Source organism: Otolemur garnettii, unplaced genomic scaffold, assembly GCF_000181295.1.
Source record: "Otolemur garnettii isolate 467f Iridium unplaced genomic scaffold, OtoGar3 scaffold00167, whole genome shotgun sequence".
Classification (NCBI taxonomy): domain Eukaryota; kingdom Metazoa; phylum Chordata; class Mammalia; order Primates; family Galagidae; genus Otolemur; species Otolemur garnettii.
The window spans coordinates 844,576-869,148 of record NW_003852562.1 but is presented as its reverse complement, the minus strand read 5'-3'; the positions used below and the strand labels follow the sequence as shown (position 1 = coordinate 869,148).

The following is a 24,573-nucleotide window of genomic DNA, read 5'->3' as shown; positions in this document are numbered from 1 at the left end:
AGAATTATCATAGAAGGTCCAAAAACTCACACATTATTATGTAGCCAGTAAAGGCATAACTAAAACAGACAATTTTATAGTATCAGGCTATATTTAACACCTGGGAGTAATGCTCAGATTTTTATAGAAATGTGACAGTATTTAAAAGCCTATAATAGATATTTGTTTACATTTATCAAATGTATACTAATTGATTAAATTCTTCATCACTTCCCTGAAGTAGTTAGTATCGCATCTGGTCACTTTGCCTCCAGTTCCACATGCCTTCCACATGGGATGTCTAAACTTTCACTGGATTAGCCTTCCCTTCAGGATTTTCCCATTGCCTGTGAAGCAAAGAAAACTTGGGGTATAGTTTAAAAAATCCCATGGAAATCACAAAATTTGCTAAATTGCTAGTGTTTTATCTTAGTAGATTTATCTTGATTTTTTTGCATTTTTTCCAGCTTAGCTGTATTAATTTTAAATAGTTTTAAATTACTTACCAGAAATAACATTGAAGTTCAAGAAGTGCTGCCAGGTGATACTCTGTCACACACCTCAATATACGCTGCTTTATGTGAGAGGCGTGCGTCTATAGCATCAAGTCAAAACCCTTAGCCTAAGCCTTCCACACCCTCTCTAGAGTAAGGTTGCAAGGGCAGCATTCAGGAATGAAATACCAGTCTGAAGTTCCTTGGTGGTGCAAATTAAACTACTGAAGAAGAGAAACAAGTTTTTCTATTTAGATTGCTGTTTAAAGTTGTGATTAAATTTTAAACCAGTAGAGAGATTTGGTTGGAAAACACCATTAGGACATAAGCACGAGAAGTCTGAAGGCCAAATCAGAGTTTTTCCAGTTCAGCATAAGAGTCAGAAATGCACACATGTAGTAAAATGTCTTTGTGACCTAACGTATATGTGCTGTCACTATCAGGTTCAACCAACAGATGTGTGTGGACCTCTATGGGCCAAGCACTATTTTAGGCACTGTGTATTGAGCGGTAAATAGAAAAGAGTCCTGTTGTCATGGGACTTTCATGTCACAGGAAGAGGACAGCAACAAACACACAAAAGATTAATAATTTCTATGCACAGAATTAAAACAAGGTGATAAAACAGAAGAGACAGTGAAGGGAGTACATGGTAACTCTAAACTGGTTGTCAGGAATGGTAGTAGCTAAGAAGAGTGGATCTTAAATTTTTTTTTGATAAAAAGTGTATTATGCATTGAAACTCTTCTAAGAGTTTATTTAAATAAAGGATTTTTAGGGTAAATTTCATAATCAATCTTGACACAAACATGAAGGGAAAGCAAAAGGTAGCTTGCTATTAAAAAAAGAAAAGGACCCTGGGTTCTATTGGATTTCCTGGCAGGGAATTATGGCTGGCTCAGAGCATCATCTTGCATTCACCCTTCTTGAAGATTGCAATGCTTGAATATAGCATGGGCTACTTGAATTAGGCAGATTCTTTGAAAAGTTTATAAGAAGTTATATGTATAATTTCCTTCCATGGCCCCTTTGATAAGATCTATACACTTATTAACATGATAGTACCATTGTTCAAAGTAGCATTGGACCTTTGGATCTGTCATTCCAAATTTGGTTCCTAAGCGCTAATAGCATAATTATTTTCATTTAATTTTATTATCTCTCCTTTTCCTCCGTGCCTTCAAGCTTTGCTTTTCCTTTACTTTGCAACTTTTTTTTTTTTTTTTTTTTTGGCCAGAGAGGGTCCCTGAGGACTATTATGGTCCCATTCTAAAGCTAAGAGAATAAGAGTGATGGTAGCAAAACAGGATTTGTGTATCAGTGGATCCAGTCAGGGGAGAGGAGTCGCATAGCAGTTTAGACAGAAAGTGTAATATAAATGATTATAATACAAACTATGCGGGGGATGGGAATTACAATGTTTGGCACACCTCTTGGGGACAGGACACAATTTTAAGAGGGACTTTACCTAACAAAATGCAATCAGTATAACCTAATTCTTTGTTCCCTCAATGAACCCCAAATAATAAAAGGAAAAAAAATATTCTAACTGGAAAAAAAAACTGTGACAGGAGATTGGAATAACAAGGGAACTCTAATAACTCTAGAGTATATGGGAATAACACATGTAAGGAGCAGGCAGTACCCTTAGGGCCATAGAACCCAAGAAAGATGCCCTCCTTGCTTGTTGGGGAGGGCATGCCTGTAGCTCACTGAATGATAGTGAAGTCACTTCAGTGCCCTATTTGTGGGGAGAGAGGCAGGTGGCACTGGAGGTCTGCCCTCTAGACGCTCCAAAAATCCACTGTAGGGATTTGGTGAAGCTGTTCATGGGGTGGGGCAGTAATGACACAACTGCTGGTCACTGGGTGCTGTTGAGCATCCTGAACCACAGAAGCTCAGCACGACAGAGCAGGGACCTACTGAGGGAGCACTCCAGAATGGGGACAAGAAAGCCCTCTTCCTGCATTTCACATTTCAGGAAGCAAAGGAAAAATATTTTTCCTTTTTTTTTTTTTTAATTTTTTTTTTATTGTTGGGGTTTCATTGAGGGTATAAGAAACCAGGTTACACTGATTGCATTTGTTAGGTAAAGTCCCTCTTATAATTGTGTCTTGCCCCTAAAAGGTGTGTTACACACCAAAACCCCCTCCCCCCCGCCATCCTTTCCTCTCTCTGCTCTTCCCCTTCCCACCCCCCTCCCTCCTTCCCTCTCTCTGTTCTTCCTTTCCTCCACCCCCTCCCTCTTTCTCTCTCTCTCTGCTCTTCCCTTCCTCACCCCCCACCATGTACTAGGTCATTAATTGTCCTTATATCAAATTGAGTACATAGGATTCATGCTTCTCCATTCTTATGATATTTTACTAAGAATAATGTGTTCCACTTCCATCTAGGTTAATAAAAAGGATGTAAAGTTTCTATCTTTTTAAATGGTTGAATAATATTCCATGGTATGCATATACCACAGCTTATTAATCCATTCCTGGGTTGGTGGGCATTTAGGCTGTTGCCACAATTTGGCATTGTGAATTGAGCTGTGATAAACAAGTGTGCGTGTCCTTACCATGAAAGGATTTTTTCCCTTCTGGGTAGATACCCAGTAATGGGATTACAGGATCAAATTGGAGGTTTAGTTTGAGTTCTCTGAGGGTTCTCCATACTTCCTTCCAAGAAGGTTGTATTAGTTTACAGTCCCACCAGCAGTGTAAAAGTATTTCTTTCCACATCTACCCCAGCATTGGCAATTTTGAGATTTTGTGATGTGGGCCATTCTTGCGGGGGTTAGATGATATCTCAGGATAGTTTTGATTTGCATTTCTCTAATAATTAGGGATGATAAGCATTTTTTCATATTTTTGCTAGCCATTCATCAGTCTTCTTTAGAGAAGGTTCTATTCATGTCTCTTACCCATTGATATATGGGATTGTTGGCTTTTTTCATGGAGATTAATTTGAGTTCTTTATAGAATCTAGTTATCAAGCTTTTGTCTGATTTAGAATATGCAAATATCCTTTCCTATTGGGTAAGTTGTCTATTTGCTTTAGTTGTTGTCTCCTTAGCTGTACAGAAGCTTTTCAGTTTCATTAAGTCCCATTTGTTTATTTTTGTTGTTGCAATTGCCATGGAAGTCTTCTTCATAAAGTCTTTCCCCAGGCTGATATCGTCAAGTGTTTTTCCTATGCTTTCTTTGAGGATTTTTATCGTTTCATGCCTAAAATTTAGGTCTCTTATCCATCTTGAATCAATTTTTGTGAATGGAGAAAGGTGCGGGTCCAGTTTTAGTCTTTTACATGTGGATATCCAGTTCTCCCAGCACCATTTGTTGAATAAGGATTCTTTCCCCCAGTGTATGTTCTTGTTTGGTTTATCAAAGATTAGGTGGCTGTAAGGTGTTAGTTTCATTACCTGGTTTTCTATTTGATTCCAAATGTCTATTTTTGTGCCAGTACCATGCTGTTTTGACCGCTATGGCCTTGTTAGTATAACCTAAAGTCTGGTATGCTGATGCACCGGGCTTTGTTTTTATTACTAAGAATAGCCTTAACTATATGGGGTGTTTTCTGGTTCCATACAAAATGAAGAATCATTTTTTCAAAGTCTTGAAAGTACAATGTTGGTATTTAAAAAAGGGATGGCATTGAATCTGTAGATTGCTTTGGGAAGCATAAACATTTTAACAATGTTGATTCTTCCCAGCCATGAGCATGGTATGTTCTTCCATTTGTTAATATCCTCTGCTATTTCTTTTCTCAAGGTTTCTTTTAGAAGTGAAGAGGTCCTTCACTTCTTTTGTTAGGTATATTTCAAGGTGTATTTCTTTTTTTTTTTTTTTTTGAAGCTATGGTAAAGGGAGTTGTGTCTTTAATTCATTAGCCTCTCATCCTGGCTGTTATTGGCGTATACAAATGCTACTGACTTGTGAATATTGATTTTATAGCCTTAGACATTACTGTATTTTTTATGACTTCCAGGGGTCTTGGGGTTGAGTTTTGGGGTTCTCTAAGTGTAAGATCATATCATCAGCAAAGAGGTAGAGTTTGACCTCTCTGCTCTCATTTGGATGCCTTTTTATTCCCTTCTCTGGCTAGAAGGTCTAGTATTGTGTTGAATAGGAAAAATAGGAGAGGAAAAATATTTCAAGGTCACAGACTCAGTTTCCCAGAGCAGGCAATGAAGCGTGAATTTGGATCTGGAAAGCCATAAATTAATAACAGGCATGGTTTATAAGAGAGAGTTTTACATGAAGCACTTAAGGAGTGAAACTAATACTGTCACATACCAGCACAAGAGGGACCTCTCACAACCAGGCAAGGAGGGAAAGCTGATCTCAGTGGAAAGCTGGGAAATTGAGAAAGAGGGACACACACAAAATGAGAGATAGGATAATGTCCAGAGAACTAAGGCAGCTGATGGCTGCAGCCAGCCCCTGAACCATGGAAACAGCTTGCTTTATACAGTGTCCTAACAAAGTTGGGTAAATCTTAGCACATGGGGTAGAGATCAACCTTAAAGAGGAAAACCTGTGTGTTTGCCAATAACAAGGAAAGTATGCATAGGCTACGTGACTTCTGGCAGGTGGAAAGAATGTTAAAGGAGAAGCAGCTGGTGGTCGTTCCCTGAACGCCACTCCAGGCTATGGGGGCATGCCTGTATTGGTGTAAGGGTGCCAACACAGCTTTCTTGGGAATATAGGTCCTTATTTAACATTAAATCTGATATACTAATCTTACTGCTTGGGTTTTCAAATAGCCAAATATTTTTATTTTCTTAGTGAAATAATGCTTATAGTTGAAGATAGTTATTATTGTGGCTATTTTGTCTTAAAATTTTTCCTACTTGCCCAAAAAAAAAAAAACCATTAAGAATCCTGTAGTAGTAAAAAATTATACTGGTCTTTGAAATTCAAATATAGAAACCATTATAGCCAGCTGAGAATTTATAAATATAAATTATGGAAAGTCATTGTAACACTTCTGTGAAATGTATAAAAAGAAGTTTGCTTCTAGAACCTGAAAAATGGTTGTCACATGATGCTCAACAATAAAGACATATGAACTTATGACAGAACTTAGGAGCTAGGGTCATGTCCTTTACATTCATTGTCTCTGCATAAACTGAACAGTAATAGGTTTTATTATCATTGTTTTACAGATGATGGGAATCAGATGGAGTTAAATGATTTTTGGAAGGTCCTATAATTAGTAAACAGCAGAGCCAAGGCTTAAATTGGAGTCTGACTGGCTCCACAACGTTTCAGGATTTAAATCGATGTCTGACTGCCTCTGAAAACCTTTCAATGTCTATGGAAAGACAAACTGGATTAAGGGTTACAAAATGAGATTTTCAAAATATAAAAGACCAAAAGATTTTATACATATGATGTATTTTATATATTTTTCCTAGAAAAAATGGATGTAAAAAGCAACTTCATGACTTGTTTTCAAAGCTTAAGAAATATAATACGTTTAAAACTTGGTAACTAGTTTCTATCTCACCAAAGCAAATATTAAGTGCAGTAGAATGTACCAAAGCTAGTAAAAAAAAAAGTGATTGTGTATTGTTAATATGTATTTGTGTATCAGGAAAGGGTGTACTTACTATAGACTGGAAGACAGTGACTTAACCAAATACAATTAGAAATCCAGACATGGATGGTTGCTGAGTAGCTCGATTTTAGGACCAACCTTGCTGCTCTTACTTTGGCCTACTATAGTTATACAGTTCTGCTACACTTGAGCAATCACATCTCTATTCAAGCAAGAAGGGGAAAGGAATGTGTTAACTAATATTACTCATTGCAAAAACTTTTTAAAAACATCCCCGACTAACTTTGGCATTTGATCATTTGTTCTCATTAGTCAGTTCTGTGTCAAATGTTCTTCCCCAAAGTTGCACGGAAATTTGGGAAATTGGGGAATAGCATTGTTATAATTGGTTTAGCCAGAGTCTGACTTGGGGCCAAATTCAGCCCACACTTGTCATTATAGATGAAGTTTTATCAGAACACAGTTATGCCTATTTGTTTACATATGTTTACAGCTGCTTTTATGCTCCAGTAGCAAAGTTGAGTAGTTGCAACAGAGACCAAATGGCCTGCAAAGCCTAAAAATATTTACTATTTTCCCTTTAATAGAAAAAGTTTGCTGATCCCTAGATTGACCAATCATGATCCATAGTCTGCAATTAACCATATGGATGCTTTAGGGATAACTGAACTTCCTGTAAGCAGGGAAGAAAGGGGAGAAGGGATATTGGAAATAAACACTAATATATATTACAGGTGGTCACTGGTTCTACTTAATTATAAATAAGACTCCGAAATTATATTTTCTATTTTAAATCATAGAGTCACCTTGAACATATAATTTTTCTAACCCTTCATTTCCTTAAGAGCCATCTAGGACAATTTAGAAAGACAGAAATTTTGCAAACACACAGTATCAAATGATTGACAATGTTGTGATGTATCATGAATTCACTTTTCTGACTTTTATGCAGCGCTGTCTAAGATACTGTCACACTAAGTAAATGCTGTATCTTAAAAACCTATTTTATTGATTGAAACTTCTCTTCATACTGTTTATTTTAGGTTCTTGCGTACACGGAGGGACTTCATGGAAAATGGATGTTCAGCGAGATACGAGCTGTCTTTTCAAGACGTTATCTTCTACAAAACACTGCTTTGGAAGTATTTATGGCAAACCGAAGTAAGTCCCCTTAAATATTTTGAAAGAAAATGTGCTTGTAGATGTTACTCATTTGCATTTGTTATGCCCTTTTTTGGAAATAAAAAGAATTAATTTGCTTAAAATGTTAACCATAGGTTCTCATAAACAGTTATACAGAAAGCTGATTTTCCATAAAGATTCATTACCTTTGCAAATTCATGATAGCTACTTGAAAATGATTTCTTAAATTGATGGCTAGTTCTCCTGTGGTTTTCTAAATCCTGTGTTTTGTTTTGTTTTGTTTCCTTCTCACCACAGCTTCAGTTATGTTTAATTTCCCTGATCAAGCAACAGTGAAAAAAGTTGTCTATAGCTTGCCTCGGGTTGGAGTAGGGACCAGCTATGGTTTGCCACAAGCCAGGTAATTATATTGTATTACACATTCTCTATGGTTTGTTAACATATTTCAATCTCAATATGACAAAAATGTATATGTGGTTATACCATTATAATTATTTCAAAGACTAAGGAATTTTCTTTCTCTGAAGGTTATTTGTAGGGATAGAGATTATAAAAACAGCTATTTTGAGAATAACAGAATGATTAGAGCAGAATTTTATTTAACGCATACATAAATAATTTTAAAAGTTGGCTGTGTAATATAGCTAGTATATAATAAGACATTTTTGCTTGTTAAACTCTTATAGAAAACATACCAAAAGCCTCAAAATGTTTTTGATTATTTGCCATGTAATAGCATATAAATTGTATTTTAATTTTTTTTTTTTTTGAGACAGAATCTCACTATGTTGCCCTTGGTAGAGTATCATGGCATCACAGCTCACAGCAACCTCAGCCTCCCAAGTAGCTGGGACTACAGGTGCCCACCACAATGCCCAGCTATTTTTTTGGTTGTAGTTGTCATTGTTTTTTGGCAGGCCCAGGCTAGATTGGAACCCACCAGCTCCAGTGTATGTGGCTCGCACCCTAGCCACTCGAGCCACAGGTGCCAAGCCATAAATTGTATTTTTATAAATGCTATGTATAAATGCTTCTTTATTAAAGTAATAAAACTTTTAGAGTTAATTGAGATTAATAGTTCATTAATTATGATGTAGTTTTAACTATTTCCTAGATATTTCATCTTGATATTTTAAAATAATCACTTTGAAATTTTATTTTCTTTAATGATATTATTGTAACTAGAAAAAAAAAGTGTGTTTTGCTAATATCAATTTGTCTGGTTTTTTGCTCTCAGTAACTCAATATCTGACTAAAAGTGGCTTACAATATATGAGTTAGTATGTGTGCATGTTTTAAAGTAAAAGATCTGGGGTAAGGTGTAGTCACAGGGATCCTCAAACTTTTTAAACAGGGGGACAGTTCACTGTCCCTCAGACAGTTGGAGGGCCAGACTTTGGGGCCCAGGACGAGTCGGCTGCTAAGCAGGACAGGCAGCGGCAGCAAAAACACTTGGCAGACCGGATAGATGTCCTAGGCAGGCCGCGTGTGGCCCAGAGGCCATCGTTTGAGGATGCCTGGTAGTATTTTCAGAAGTTCAGTGATGTCAGAACTCTCAGCTGATCTTGTGTTTACATAATCATGGCTATGTCAGACACCACATCTTCACACAACTGCATTTAAATAGGAAAAAGACACAAAGGATTTCTCTTTCAGCTTCTTTGTTTTAGGAAGAAGTTTATCAGAAGTCTCCAGTGATCTTGATCTCAATCCCTTTGGCCAGAATGAGGTCACCTTCCCAACCCTGAAATAATCACTACCAAAGGGATAGTCTGCTTAGCCCAGTGGTCACCTAGAATCTTTATAAAAGATATCTCTGCCACCTTGCCACCTCCTACTTTATACAAGATGGTTTCTGTTGATGAGGAAGTAAGAGAGATTGGCTTTGGGTAGATAAGCAACACTCTCTGTTAAATAGACTGTTAAATCCTTGAAAATTATTGCATGGATGGAAAGGAAGACTAATTTCTGTCTTCCCTTAAGTGGCGTAGAGACATTTGGAATACAGTGACTGTGTTTTATTTACTTTTTCATAGTGCCTCACTGCAGAGGTGTTTCTTACGTGCTATTCAACTAGAGTTACCTTGTATTGCAATTTTTCTATTTTCTTTAAGATTGCCATGTAAACCAATTCACTGACATGTATGCTCATGCTCAGGATATTTGCTAATAGAATGGCAAGATTAAACTAAGACATTAGTTGAGAATGAAGCACTTATATAAAATATAGGTCAACGAAAAAATGCTTTTAATCTATCAAAGAAAGGAGGTTGATTTTGCAAGACTTGTTCTTATTGAATCTCAGCTGACTCATACTAATTCCTTTCCCAAGTGCTTTCAAACTATTTGTTTAATCATCAATTTAAGAATTCTTCCGGAAATTGACATTAATAATTCACAGGTAGTTCTAAATTTTTTCTTTTTAAAAATAATCTCCTGCCTCCTGGCATCTGTCTCAATGACCATGATTCCAGAAGGATTGCCTATAGGGGATTCTTGATGGCATGCGTAATTTCCCTTGGACTTGTCTGAACCTGAATTCATTTAAAACAACCAGAAACTCCATTATCTTTCTTACCTGTTATGACTGTCATTTCCCTTTTTAACTACATTTGTTCTCTTTCTGACTTTGGAAGATCCTTCTCAATAGAAAATCTGGAAGCAAAATTGATGTTCAGTAGTTTTGGTCTCTGTGCTGTTTCATAAAGCCATTCCGTAACTCCTTTGTTGTCCTGCCCCTCCCCCGCCAAGACTCAACTCATTTTTAGCTTCCTAATAATATTCTTACAGGTTCAGTTTTGCATACATCCTGGTATATATACCCTTAGAAGTAGCAGCAGGGGTTGGGGGGACACTGAAGCTAGGCTTAAACCTTCACTTCATAGGTGAGTAACGAGAGCTTGCCACTAAGTAGGAATTCAGTAAATGATGTCTGAAAGAATAAGGCAAGAGGGATGGCACTCTCATTATCATAAAATGGGAACATTTCTCTGCAAAACAGACATTTTGAGAATCTCCTGAGAGAATAAAATAAGGACAGTTTCTAAACTTTAACCACACAATGCAATGTGCATGTATATATACAGGCTTACACACACACACAGATGTATGTAGGCAGGTAGGTGTATGTGTGTGGCATTAAGATCTTTTTACATTTAGAGTTATCAAAGGAAAAGGATCATGCCTGCCTGCTCCAAGTAGAAGCCGTCCAGCAGGTAGATTCACCAAGAAGGTCTAGGGATCCATTCTTCGCTTTGCTTTCATTTTGTCAGTTTAAGAGGAGTTTATTGAACTCTACGGAACTTACTCTAAGCTAACCCCCTAAGATACTCATTTTAAATGATGACAAAACACATCAAATTCAAAGGCAGTTGTACTGCCAGAACAATTAACTTCAGAAATCATTTAGGCTACTTCTTGGGCAAGCCCACCAAGGAGATCATAATGCAGTTGGGAGTGTGGCTTAAAGAAAAAAGATCTAGAACAAAAGGAATATTTCCATTAAGCTAACATAGCCCACTGCTACATTCATTAGTGTTCATAACTATTGTTTACTGACCACTAGCCTGGGCCAGGGACTGCACTTTGTGTTTTAGGGTGTAAATATTATTTCCCGTAATTCTTAAAACAACCACATTCTTAAAACAATGGGATTCTTATCCCATTTTACAGATAGAAAATTTTTGATTTATATTAACTCACCTTGCCTGCTCTCTTAATTCCTATCCTGTGTCCTCTATCAAGGAGATCCACACTGGTCCAAAAAACAACACCTTCTCACAGTGATGAAAAGTGCTGGCTAACACTTGTTTGTTTTCTAGAATTCATACTAATTATCATTCTTTAGTTAACATGTTTTCTTTTCAGTCAATATAATCAGTTAATCTTCCATTCGATTTGAGCAGTATTTTTCTACCATTTTTTAATCTCACAGTCCTCTTGAAACTATATTTAAACTTCCACAGCAAACTTAAATTACATCTATCAAAATAAAGAATGAAGAAAAGAATATACTTACTGTGCTTTGAACTTCTTTTGAAAATAATTTAATTAATGCTCTTTAAAAATGTTCATGGCACCTTGGTTGAAAAATCACTGGATTAGAGTCTTCACAGCCGAAGATATACCCTGGAGTTGATGATTTATAATGGTCGTCATTTGTTGTAATACTTAATACTTTTTATTTCAGAGGCCAATTTTGCCTTCTTCTTACCTCCAAATTCTAAAAACATTCAACTGTAGCTCAAACATGTGCCAAATGCCCTCATTATAATTTCTAAACTTGTTCTAGGATATTTTTAATAGCCTTGTTGATTTACTATTTACTTTTTATTTCTTTGTACTATTGAATTATTTAATTTTTTTAGCATCACACCTCTCACCCATTTTCCCTTTTAGGGTAGACAACAAATAATTCAGGTCATTCAGATGTACTTACTGAGACTGTACTATATGCTGACCATTGCTAAATGCTAAGTATGTAACAATAAATAATACCACTCAGTTAAACGTGGTTCTTGCTATCAGTGAGTTTACTGTGGGAAAGAGAGAAGTCAACAGCAAAAATTAAACCTTTCTCTGAATGTGCTATTAATAAAAATCTACTTTTTTTTTTTTTTTGCAGTTTTTGGCCCAAGCCAGGCTTGAACCTACCTCCCCCCCACCCTGTATATGGGGTTGGCACCCTACTCCTTGAGCCCCAAAATCTATATTTCTAAATTCATTTCCTACATCTACATTTATCTTCCTACTTACATTACATACTCGTAGAGTGACATGATAACTTTCTCCCATGACTCCTATTATTTCCAATTTACACCAAACAGAGTTTGTTGGGGGGGTTTGCCAGGGGTGGAGGTGGGGAGAATGGGAGGAGTATGGTGGTCAGAATTATTTCCAGATGAACAATATTCTTTTTGAATTGTCTGGGTCAAAATGTCAACAAAGGAATTCAAAACTTTGTTATACTATATATTTCTTTTAGCAGACCAAGCATATATGTAAGAATTTAATCAGAGTATTAAGAATATAATTTTAATAGTAACACAATGTAAATTGGACTAAGCATAGTTTATTGATTTCCTGATAATTTTGAAAACATTTTAGCATAAACTCAGAAACAGGGCTAAAGTTGATAGCATAAAATAGTTGTATAATGTAAAGTATACTTGAGCAAATTTTGGATATTGGTGCCATTTTTGATCAAACTCTGAAAGCCCTTTATGTAGCTATGTGAAAATTAATTTTACAATTTACTAATTTTAGAATTAAAGTATAAGTGGTATACACTGTGCGCCATTGCAGTTAAATGACTCATTAGACTCATATGGTTCTTTAGGAGTCAGTTGTCTATTATCTCACCCAGATATAACTAAGAAAGTTCTTCAAAAATTACATATATATAACCGATGATATATATAGGTTGCCATAACTTATTAAGCTAATATTTTAAATATTGAATTATATACAATTATTTCTAAAATTCTTGATTAAGATTTGAATCTGAGATAGCATGGATCCATCGCATCCTTCCTCCTTCTCTCCCCTTGTCCAACTAACAAAAATTTTAGCGACTGCTGTGTGTAAGACAATGTCTGTTAAGATTCCATGTTAATAGAAATATATGATAATAATCCATGAGTGACAGAAATAATCTTAAGTCTGTAGTTCCCAAACTGAGTACAGAGGAGCCCCAAGATAATCACAGAGAATTCCCAGAGGTTGCCATAGGGCATTTTATATTTTCAAAGGAAAAACACCAACATTTTGTCAGACACTACACAAACTATTAGCTTGAGTTAGTTCTAAGTTTAAACATTAAATACCATTTCATTTTTTTCAATGATATCTGTATGAAACTGATGTTTGGTTGTTTCTGTGTTTAAAAAACAAGAGCCACATGAAAAATCAGCGTGCAGCAGGAAATGAAGGTGGTAGTGTGAGACCTGATTGCAGAATTTGAGAAGCTAAGCAGTACCCAACAGACATACATCCCATGCATAATTATGGTTATTTAAGAGTGAAATACCAATATTATTACTCTCTCAGTTTGTGAGTATTATATTCTTCAATAGCTATTAAGTTGTTAAGATGTTAGGTATCATTAAGTTGTTTAGACCTAACTACTTAATAAACAGAACTGTTAGGTCTATCTCTTTTTCTAAGGAGCACCATGAAAAAATGATGGAGATATTAAGGATGCCATGAATTCAAAAAGTTTGAGAACCTCTATTAGTCATTTTAGAAACCCATTAGCTTTATAATAGTTTTCTAAATACAACTAGCTTTCATTATTTTTAGATAAACACATTGAACCTGGAAAGATTCATAATTTGTACTAATTATCCTGATTTATTTTCTTCAGCAATTCCTATGTCCCTTCTTCTTCTAGACCATACATTTTTTTCAAAGTTCTCCCTTGTTTTTGTATCATTAGAAGGATATGTATTCTGTGAGTAGAGGCAGCATATGTGTCTACAGTGTATGAGTGAAGGCTGCTATAAAATGTTTAGTGATGGCCATTAAGTCAAATGCTCACAAGCAGGTACTTGACTAACACCTACCTAGCTGTTGGCATGGAGTAGATTTGCTGTATTGTTTAAACAATATCTTGACTTATTTTACCTTTATTGTTTTTATTTGTAAAATACCCACTTGCAACTATATTTTGACAAATAGGGTTGGTTTTAAATTGGTTTATCCCAAGTCATTAAATGTATCTTCTCTATAATAGAATTCTCAATAATGTTAATTTATATAACCAAAATGAATTCTATAATCTGTCTGTGAAAGATAAACCAGAAAGTATTTTAAATAGAATGATACCATACCAATATATTAGCTAACATTGGATTTTTTTAAGCTACCAATTAAGAGACTGTGTTTATGATGGTATGCTTACTTGCTAGGAGGATATCATTGGCCACTCCTCGACAGCTGTATAAATCTTCCAACATGACTCAGCGCTGGCAAAGAAGGGAAATTTCAAACTTTGAGTATTTGATGTTTCTTAATACTATAGCAGGTAAGATGCCTTATTCTTTAATTGCATAATATATTTATATTTATCAAAATCATTGGTAATATAACTTGATACAATACATTTTTCTTTTTGGAACTTAAATGCAGCATTAGAGTTAATTTTGAAACATGTAAATTTTATCATAATCTGTACAAGCTAAGACCCAGGCTTTAGATGCATTTATTGTTGAAGAGGTTTTTCCTTGCTCTCCTTCTGTCATTTCCTTTGCTGACAGCTTTGTCTGAAGGTTTATTAGAGTCAACAAACCATTGTCAGAGAGTGTCTGGAAATAATAATGGGAAAATGTAATTTCACTACTTTGTCATTCTCAGCAATAGCAGCTAGACAGGATAATAACAACAGGATTCTGCCTAGTACAGATGTCACCTGGATTATGGCATGATTAGGTTACAGCATCCTTTTTTTTTTTTTCTTAAAATAGTCAAATAAAAATAAAAAATCAGATTCCATTTTCTAAATGATGAGTAATTGCCATCAGCCTCAGCAATACTATGCTTGTAAATCAAAAGGAGGTAGCAGCTTTGCTTTTCTGCTAGATCAGTGGTTGTCAGTGGTTAAACATGTCTATGAGATTTAAGTACTTCGTTCTTTTTTCTTAAGTGAAGCTCCAAAACCCCGTATTCATGTTGAGTTACAAAGAGTTTACTTCTGTAAATCAGGCTCTACAAAAACTTTTTGCAATCAGATGAATAACTACATAAATAAATATGTTTGCCCATGATCATTGTTTTATTTTATTTATTTATTTTTTTTTTTTTTTGAGACAGAGCCTCAAGCTGTCCCCCTGGGTTGAGTGCCGTGGCATTACAGCTCACAGCAACCTCCAACTCCTGGGCTCAAGCGAGTCTCTTGCCTCCGCCTCCCAAGTAGCTGGGACCACAGGCGCCCGCCACAACGTCCGGCTATTTTTTGGTTGCAGCCATCATTGTTGTTTGGCAGGTCCGGGCTGGGGATTTGAACCCGCCACCTTAGGTGTACGTGGCTGGCGCCTTAGCCGATTGAGCTATAGGCGCCGAGCCATGATCATTGTTTTATTATGAATGAACGTCACAATATGAATTTAGAGCAGTGTTCTTCTTGTGACTCATTGCTTTAAGAAGATAACTATATAATATTCTTTTTAAATCTATCATACGTAAGTATTAATACAGGTACATATTAAATATGGATGATATAGCTATGTATTAAATAGGCAAGAGAATTTGATTTGTCAACAAAGGAATAAAGTTATTTGAACGGTTGAAATGTTTTTGCATTTTAATCACTTAATGCATTCATATGCATGCATATATTCATATGTTTTCATTTATTCACATATACAGCAAACATATATCTTTTTTTTTTTTGCAGTTTTTGGCCGGGGCTGGGTTTGAACCCACCACCTCCGGCGTATGGGGCCAGTACCCTACTCCTTTGAGCCATAGGCACCGCCCAGCGAACATATATTTTGAAGAAATATTTATTTCCACAATATAGGAAAAAAGTGTTATATTATTTAATTAGTATATTATTTAAATATAATAGATAGATTGAACTTAAATATCTGAAATGTAGAGAACTAAGTTTCATTAATACATTTAGGTAAATTGCATAAGGTACAGAAAGAGCATAAGCTTCAGCACCAAAAAGAAGACGGTTTGAATCCCAGATCTACCCACTTTGTGTCTTGGAGCATAAGTTAAATGTCAAGTTTTAACACTATGTTGGACTTTTCATCTTTTAATAGCAATGCTTAATATATTTACATTGCCTGTAATAACTAGTATGTTTGGTCTTATTTTGTTCTGTTATTTTTTATTTTTGCTTATTTATTTATTTATTTATCTTTTGCTTTTTTTACTGTTTTGTTGTTCTTTGGCCATACAATTTTGCTCACCTCTGTAGAGATTTAGAATGTAGATGTCTTGTTATTAATTCTTCTACAGATACATGTAAATTTTTTAAAGCCTTCTAAACTACATATCTCTTATTTTGAATTCAAAAATGAATCAACATTTTAAAGTCACTCCTATATACAATAAAAACTTTAACTCAGTTTTACTCCTCATTCATTGTTTATCTTTGTAAATATAACTTACTAGCCAGAAGCCAGATTATTACTAACTTCTTACTTTTGGAGGTCCTTTTTTTGAATATGAAGAAAAATTTCCAACTATTAAAATCATATATAGTATATTATTTTCAGTGAATGGATCTTTACCTGTATATTATTGTCAGTTATAGTATATTATTTTCAGTGAATGGATCTTTACCTGCTTTTTCAGGATAATGTTTTCTTTACATTCTTCTGCAGTATTTTTTCCATGTGACCTACGTTCGGTTTTGTAGTTGTTGTTTGCTATCAAGAGACCTATCAAGACTCAGTGTCTACATCAGATGGGGTCATGATTGTTTCCTGGGCTGTGCTATGGAAAAAATCATATTTGGAGCTACGATATGTAAAAGTGGAGGGCTGGGTGATGTATCTCACTTCCAGTTCAATTTCTGCTCCAGCAAACATTCATATCAAATGGTTCTGCTGTTCTGGAATGGGATTCTCGCTGTCCTTTGGATGGAAGGTTTTCTAGTTCATTATTTTAAAGGGCTTTTCCTTGCCTCCATTCCTTCCCACTGCATTTTACTCATGTCAGATACATTTCCCACCACGTGGCACATACCACCTTTAGCCACCATGCCTGTTGCTTTCTGAATATCTTTCTCTGTCCAACTCTGGAAAGATTGCTCTATTTAAATCTAGATAGCATTGCAATCCCTTCTAAAAGTTGTGCCTGTACGGTATGGAGTCCAGTGTGCTTTTTGTGATTGGGACAGCCTTTAGGTTTCTGACCAAGGCCATTGCAGACCATAAGTGGAATTCAGAAGTGTCTTCTTACCTTTTTTTGAATCATTCTGGCTTGTTTTATTTGATATCGTAATGAATGTATAGTCACTGACTCTTTTTGAGAATTTATTGGGTAGTTCCTTTACAATTATAACTAAATATTAAAGTCCTGACTATCATAGGCAATGGGATAAAAAGAAGAACAAAATAAGGATTAATAGCTACAGCACTTACAATATAGGTGAATAAATAAATTACCCATAATTAAGAGCATTTAAGACAACTGATATTAAATGCTGAACAACTGCTGTAAATAGTGAATGCTGCAAATGCTGAACAGCAGGGAGGAATTTAAAGATGTGTTGGGGGACAAAGAAAGAGCAGAGCTCTTACAGATTTCTGCCAGTTAGACGTATATGGTGTTCACTGAACCTGAGTAGCATGTCCTAACTGGAGCAGAGAATAACAGTGATATCAGAGCTATAGGTAACAGCCAGATTATGAAGAGGGCTTTAGGAGTATAGTTCTGGAGTTGAAGGGCATATAATAGGGAACATTTGGAAAATTAAACTGAAATTATGAATAACATGAATCAAAGTTGATACGCTTAACATTAAAGAGTGCTGTGAGGGAAGTATCACAAATATCTAGATACAAAGTCAATTAGTTCATTCTTTCAGTAAATAGCCACTGAATATTTACTATGTGCCATACCCCCTATTTTGTACTAAGACTACAGAAGCAAGTAAAATATGGTCTCTGCCTTTGAAGAGCTCATAGTATAGTCAGGAGAATAGACACATACACCAACAATTCCTGTGAAAAATTGTATTATAAAAAGAGCATATATGAAGCCTTTGGGAGTCACAAATCTGGAAGTTACTACTTATAACCTAGAGATCAAGAAAAGCTTACAGGTGACATTTAAAATAGGAATTGAAATATGGATGAGAATTCACTAGAAACTAGGCAGAGGGCATTCCAAGCAGAAGGAAAATCGGGGATGAAGATTTGGATGAGAGCAGTGCCAGCAGATATGGCAAAAAGACAGAGAAACAAAAGATACTTCGTGCGTTATCATTATACAAAAACTACATGACCGTAGTTCACTCTACTTCAATGGTTTTTAGAGTGTGGTCCCCTGACCAGTAGCTTTAGTATTAGTATTACTTGGTGCAAATTATCAAACTTCTCCTCAACCCAGCTGAATCAGAAACTCCAGTATTGGGGACCAGCAACCTTTTTCAACAAGCCTTCTAGGTGGTTCTGATATAAAAAGCACCATTGCTCTAGCCCAGGGGTCCTCAAACTTTTTAAACAGGGTGCCAGTTCACTGTCCCTCAGAACACTGGAGTGCTGGACTGTGGGTCCCGGGATGAGTCGACTGCTAAGCAGGACAGGCAGTGGCAGCAAGAACAACTGCTGGGCTGGATAAATGTCCTTGGCGGGCCGCATGTGACCTGCGGGCCATAGTTTGAGGATGCCTGCCACTTAAGATCTAATTGTCAGAACAAGATTTGCATAGAAAAACATTTATAGCATACAAGAAAGCATTCAATTAAGTATAATAAAAGTTTAGAGAAGTGAGAGATTAGTATAATATAGTCTATACAAGGAACAATTTCTAGAAAAGATAGGATTTAAATTAACTCTCAAGGATTTTGTTAGATACAGATGATTAGCCAAGCAAAATGAACCTTTATAAGTAGAATGACAATTGGAACAAGTTATGAATGTTATTATTATTATATGAGACAATTGAAAAAAAAGTCTGAATATATCTCCATGGATATATTCCTATTAATTCTTCCCCTGCCATCATCCTAAAATTTTAAGTAGGAGTGCCCATTCACATTGAGCACCAACATTAAGGATGTGGGTGATGGTTTCATGAATAATTGAATAATTGTTAGGGCAGCAATTAGAATCACCTGTTTTTCTGATTTGTGGCGACTGCTGTATATCAATTCATTTCTTATTATTATTAGAATGCTAACACCTTTAAAAGTTCTCTAGGATCCTACAATAAAGATATTAAGTCATACTAATATCACTTTTCCAAATAGATTCCTCTAATCATATTATTTCACAGCACAATTTTAGGATATAGCTATTGTTCATTAAGTACTTAAGTGAATTGATTGAAATTTAAGATTTATCCTTTCATCCAAATGTTGTAGCTCACGCCTATAATCCTGACACTCTTGGGAGACCAAAGTGGGAGGTTTACTTGAGGTTGGGAGTTTGAAACCAGCCTAAGCAAGAGGGAGACTCTATCTCCACTAAAAATAGAAAAAAATTAGCTGACCATGGTGGCAATTGCCTGTAGTCCCAGCTATTCATGAGACTGAGGCAGATGATCACTTGAGCCCAAGAGTTTGATATTGCAGTGAGCTGTGATGACCCCACTACACTCTAGCCAGATTGACAGAGCAAGATCTTGTATCAAAAACAAAAAATAAAGGATTTATAATTTTTAGAGATTTTTGAAAAGTTATAATTTCTTAGGTAATTCTTTTAGTAAAATTATAATTTCTTAGGTAATGCAAAGCTTAGAAATGGTTGGCTTATGTATTAACCTGATCTTTTTTTTCTTTTTTTATGATTTTTTTAAACATTTCCTTAATCATTATTGACATCAAGACTCAGAAAAAAGTAAATAATAGTATTTTTATCACTTCTGAATTTGGTTTCATTATTTGTGTTTGAAACATTTCTTTAATATTAATATTCAGAAAAATAGTAAATAATAGCTAATGTTTATTGAGTGATGTACAATATGCCAAACATTGTTCCAAATGAGTTATGCATATTTACTTATTTAATCCTCATAGCCCCACGAGTTAGGTTCTGTTCTTATTCCCATTTCATAGATCAGAAAATGAGTACAGAGAAGTTAAGTAATGTGCCCAAGTCATTGAACTAATGAGTGACAATGTCAGGACTCATACCTGAGTAGTCTGGCTCCTGAGTCCTCACTCAGCTAAGACACTGAACTGCTCCGAGACACTCATCTCCAGTTGGCAGCCTTAATTGTTAACTGCTGCAGTATCCTAGCACTAATGCATTACAAAGGCCTTTTAGTTTAGACCCTCTTGTGATATGTGTATGTTTACGACATATAACATAAATAAACACATATTTTATTGTATGTATATAAGTTTCATGAAGATACTTCCAAAGTACAAAAAGTATGTAAATCCTCAGAAAACATTGTTCTTGAAAGACAGTTACCTAAAATTTTGCCCATAAATGTGTTTATATCTTCTTACTTATACATTTAATAAATATCCATCATAGAAAACTAGGAATAAGGAAAAGTGTAATTAAAAAAATTAAAGCACTCATAAGCCTCACCATAAAAATCTCAGTCAACATTCTGGTGATTTGTCTGTTTTTCCTAATCCGTATGGGGTGTATCTCTGGGAACCTGCCTCACATACAAGTTAACCTTCTGGTTTTTCCATTTTGTTAAATATTTTTTGAAGATTTGATTTTTAAAACTGCTTGCAAGTCCAACTGGAACTGTGGTATAACTTACTTATTTTTGAAACATTTGAGAGTTTTTAATTTTCAAAGAACATTGAGTTTTAGAAAATTGTGTTAAAGAATTTTAATGATGCTGAAAGTTCTATTAAACACTAATCAGAGGTTCCAACCTCCGATTCCCACAGCGGACCTGCTTTCTGTTCATTGAGTTCTGAAAGATACAAGCTATGCCTCATTTTATGGCTTATTAGATAATAGTGTGAAAAAGATGTTAAAATATGGCATTTTTACATTTTAAAAAAATAATAGAGTGATTGCTAACATAGCTTTGTGTAAATGATCCTGTGTTTGACTTGAGAATTTTTTAGCGTATTCTGAGTTGTTTTTCATATGATCAGCTAATGAATTCAGCACGACTTCCTCAACCCCAACCTTTTTCCTCCTGTTTAGCATTTTCCACTTTTTTGCTCTGTGATGAACAAGCCCTCCCTGGTTAATTATGTATATATTTAGCTACTGCATGTGTTGGGCTTATTATTGTCATCTAATTAGATGTAACTTGAACTGCTTCCTTCTAGAAAAATCATTAAAAATTCTTTCCTAATGACCTAGAGATGACAAAATGTCTGTAAAGTGTGAAGAGGCAGACAAGCCCAGGAACAGGGCTCTGAGAGAGTGTTAATCCAGATGCTGCGATCAGCTAATTAAACAATATTTTGCTGTCATTAACATTTTCACTAAGGAATTGCAGTTATAATTTCTTTGTCAGCTGTCTCTAGATCACTTTACCTTCAAAACTAAAGTGCCATATAAAAACATTAAATTGGATGGTTTAATTAAAAAGTTTTTTTTTTTTTTAAATGAAGCAACGTATCCAGTGTTTCTGAGATCTCATTTACTGTGCTTCACTTTGATTAGATTATTGGAGTGGATTAGTGTCATAGGCTTGCAATATTTAATATTCATCTTCTAAGATAAATCCTTATAAGCATAGTTAGAAAAAATATTTATCTATATATTCTGTACCTACCGCCGGGAAAGCAAAGAACCTTACCAGTTAGGCGTAAGTGTGTTTACTAAATTTCAACTATCCTAAAGGAGAAACAAAACAATTTGTAAATAAATACCAGACATGCCAGAGCCTAACAAGTATTACTTTGGAATTATCTTACTCTTTGGATAATTTGATGAACAGTATTATTCTTCATTTCACAAAGGCATTCAGTAAAATAATTAAATAAATAATGCTGTTTCATGCTTAAAACTTATGAATTCAAAGTCTCAAAGTACCACTTAATAATTTTTTCCATGTGGCATTAAATACATTGTATGTTTTTATTTCAAATTAAAAATATATATTGGCTGTCCATATTATAAGGCTTCTATGTGGAAATATTTATTAAAAGCAGGTTTTAAAGTCATCACATTTAAAGTTTATTAAATTAAAATTAAAATAGTACTGTAAAGTTCTCGTATTTTAAAAATTACTAAATTTTTCTTAGCATTTATTTTCAAAGAACTCCACAAAGATTATTAAAAGTGAATTACAAAAAATGTAGACAGATAAATAGCCATGAGCTGTGACTGTCAACGTCAGTCATTTTGTGTGTATGTGTGTATAAGTTTCAAAATGATGCTTTTTTCTTTGTATTTTTCCAAAAATAACACTATATATTTTCCTTTATTAGAAAATCATTTCTATTAAAAGACTAATGTCTTCAAATATGGTTTCTATTCTTCCTGCAGTTTTCAGTTCTACAGTACATTTAAATACTGAGTTAATGTAGACTGGCTTTTTATTTTTCTTTTGACAGTTTTTCCTTAGTATACAAGTTATAAAACTACATCAGAAATTTTTTAACAACTGTAGTATCTAATTTTCATCTATCAATTAATTTATATAAGTAATATATGTTTAACATACAGATGTATCTATAGCATAAGCATTATTCTATAAAAAGACATACATACTGGAAGACCTACTTTTCATTAAAGTATACAGAATTTTAAAGTAGAACAGTTCCCCAGAATATGGCAGAACACTAAACTTGCCATGGACCCACTTAGGATTCCAGAAATAGCTCTGCCTGGCCAAGTACTGAAAGAGATCAGGTGTCCTATATTAGCATTTATATGAACTACCAATCAATAATAAATTTTAAAGTTTAGAATTTTATAGACGGTATTTTACAATAATATTACTGCTTTGACAGACTATTTTCATGTACAAGAGACTTTGTGAAAGTCTCTAAATTGTTGTTTCTTCTCATCAGTATTATCCTTCATGATAGACTTACAAGCACAAAGCAAGTTCATTGATTGTCTGAGCTCCCCAGCTGTGGGCACTCTCACATTCACAAAGCCATTCTCCTCTCCCTCATGTGCTTCTCTTCCTTTGTTTAATTCTCATCTACAGAGAATGTTGTGCAGTTTTCATTCTTGACTTATGTTTGTTCATCTTTTAAAATTTGGCTCATCTTCCATTTTTCATGTGCATGTTAATTCCATCAACAAACGTTTGTTTTTTCCATGGGACATTAAATACATTGTATGTTTTTAATTGAAATTAAAAATATACATTGACTGTCCATGTTGCAAGACTTTATGTGGAGATATTTGTATTTGTATGTCCCAACATACATAGATTAAAAAAACAAGCCAGCCCCTCCATTTCTGAGTTTACAGACGGGGAAGGCAGAGGAGGAGAGAGTGGCATGTGTTGGGTATGATAGAGGCCGTCTGCGAGCTGTGGTGGGAGTGCAGGGAAGCCCTGTGGAATGCTATCCTTGTCCCAGTGAGTCCACGTTCTAGCAATTACGTGCCTGTGTCAGCTTATGCATTTAAAACAATATGTGGTTTAGTTGTAAAAGGCAAAGCTTCATATAACAAACAGATGAAATAGTCACCCAATAAAAAGTTTGCTAAATGAATTACTCTGGTTTGATGCTTATAATAATGGATTTTAGTTCTGACTCAGATTATGGTTTGTTTTTTCTACTTTACAGTCATATTTACCAATTGCTACAAGAATAGGTATCATTTAATGTCATTTATTGCTGACAAAGAAGATAGTGTCTGCATATCTGTGTTATTCTTATGGTATATATGGTGTGTACATCAAACCACACTGGATGAAATCCATATTACTAATTACCAGTGCAATGTGCAATAGCTATTTTGTGTGAAATTGGATGGAAATTTAGAAAGTTCATAGTTTTGTTTTGTTTGGTTTGGTTTTTTTTACCAAAAGTAATCTTGTCCAGTGAAAGTTTTCTTTGGGCCCTGTTTCTTTAACAGTTGTTCTGTGAATTTCATCTGCTCACATGTTACTTCAGTACCAGGTTATGAGAAGGAACCAGCGCTGTCCCCCTACACTTTCCACTCTGCCATTGTGTCTCAACATCCTTATCTGAAATGTTTAAGTCGTTCTACCAAAGACAAACAGGCAAACACAACCTAAATTCCACCAGGTCTCCACTAAAGTAAAACAACAACATAAAAAGAAAATGAATGAACTTAAAAGAGTAGAGGTTGGGCATGATGGCTCACGTCTGTAATCTCAGCACTTTGAGAGGCCAAGGCGGGAAGATGGCTTGAGGCTAGTAGTTCAAGACTAGCCTAGGTAACATAACAAAGCCCTGGCTCTACAAATAATGATAATAATAATAAATTAGCTGGGCATGATGCCACATATCTGTTAAGTCCCAGCAACTTGAGGAACTGAGGCAGGAGGATTGCTTGAGCCCGGGAAGATGATATTGCAGGGTGCAAGTGTACGGATCAGCAGGGTGACTTCCTCCATGATCACTTTTGGGGGCTCTGGCTTAAAAGGCTCCACCTCCAAGGTTATGATATTCTCTCCACCAGCAGAAGAGAGACTGAGCATAGGATAAACATGTGGGAAGTTCCAGTGCACCAAGCCTCAAAGTGCCTCTACTCATATTCTGATTAGAACTAAGTCCCAGGGCCATAGCTACACGTAAGGGAGGCTAAGAGGTTCCCCCCAGCCAAGGAAGAAAACAATCATTTATAACAACCAGCCAGGCGTCTCTATCACA

The 24,573-nt window shown here is 35.2% G+C and overlaps 1 protein-coding gene across 1 annotated transcript in view; it reads left to right on the top strand.

The window, feature by feature from the left end:
• Positions 1-24,573, top strand: part of NBEA (neurobeachin) — a 719,303-nt gene that overhangs the window by 585,790 nt on the left and 108,940 nt on the right. Inside the window, exons 42-44 of the mRNA XM_003800132.3 lie at positions 7,064-7,181; positions 7,461-7,563; positions 14,072-14,187. Of these exons, the coding sequence (XP_003800180.1) occupies positions 7,064-7,181; positions 7,461-7,563; positions 14,072-14,187 (337 nt within the window). The remainder of the gene's footprint in view (positions 1-7,063; positions 7,182-7,460; positions 7,564-14,071; positions 14,188-24,573) is intronic.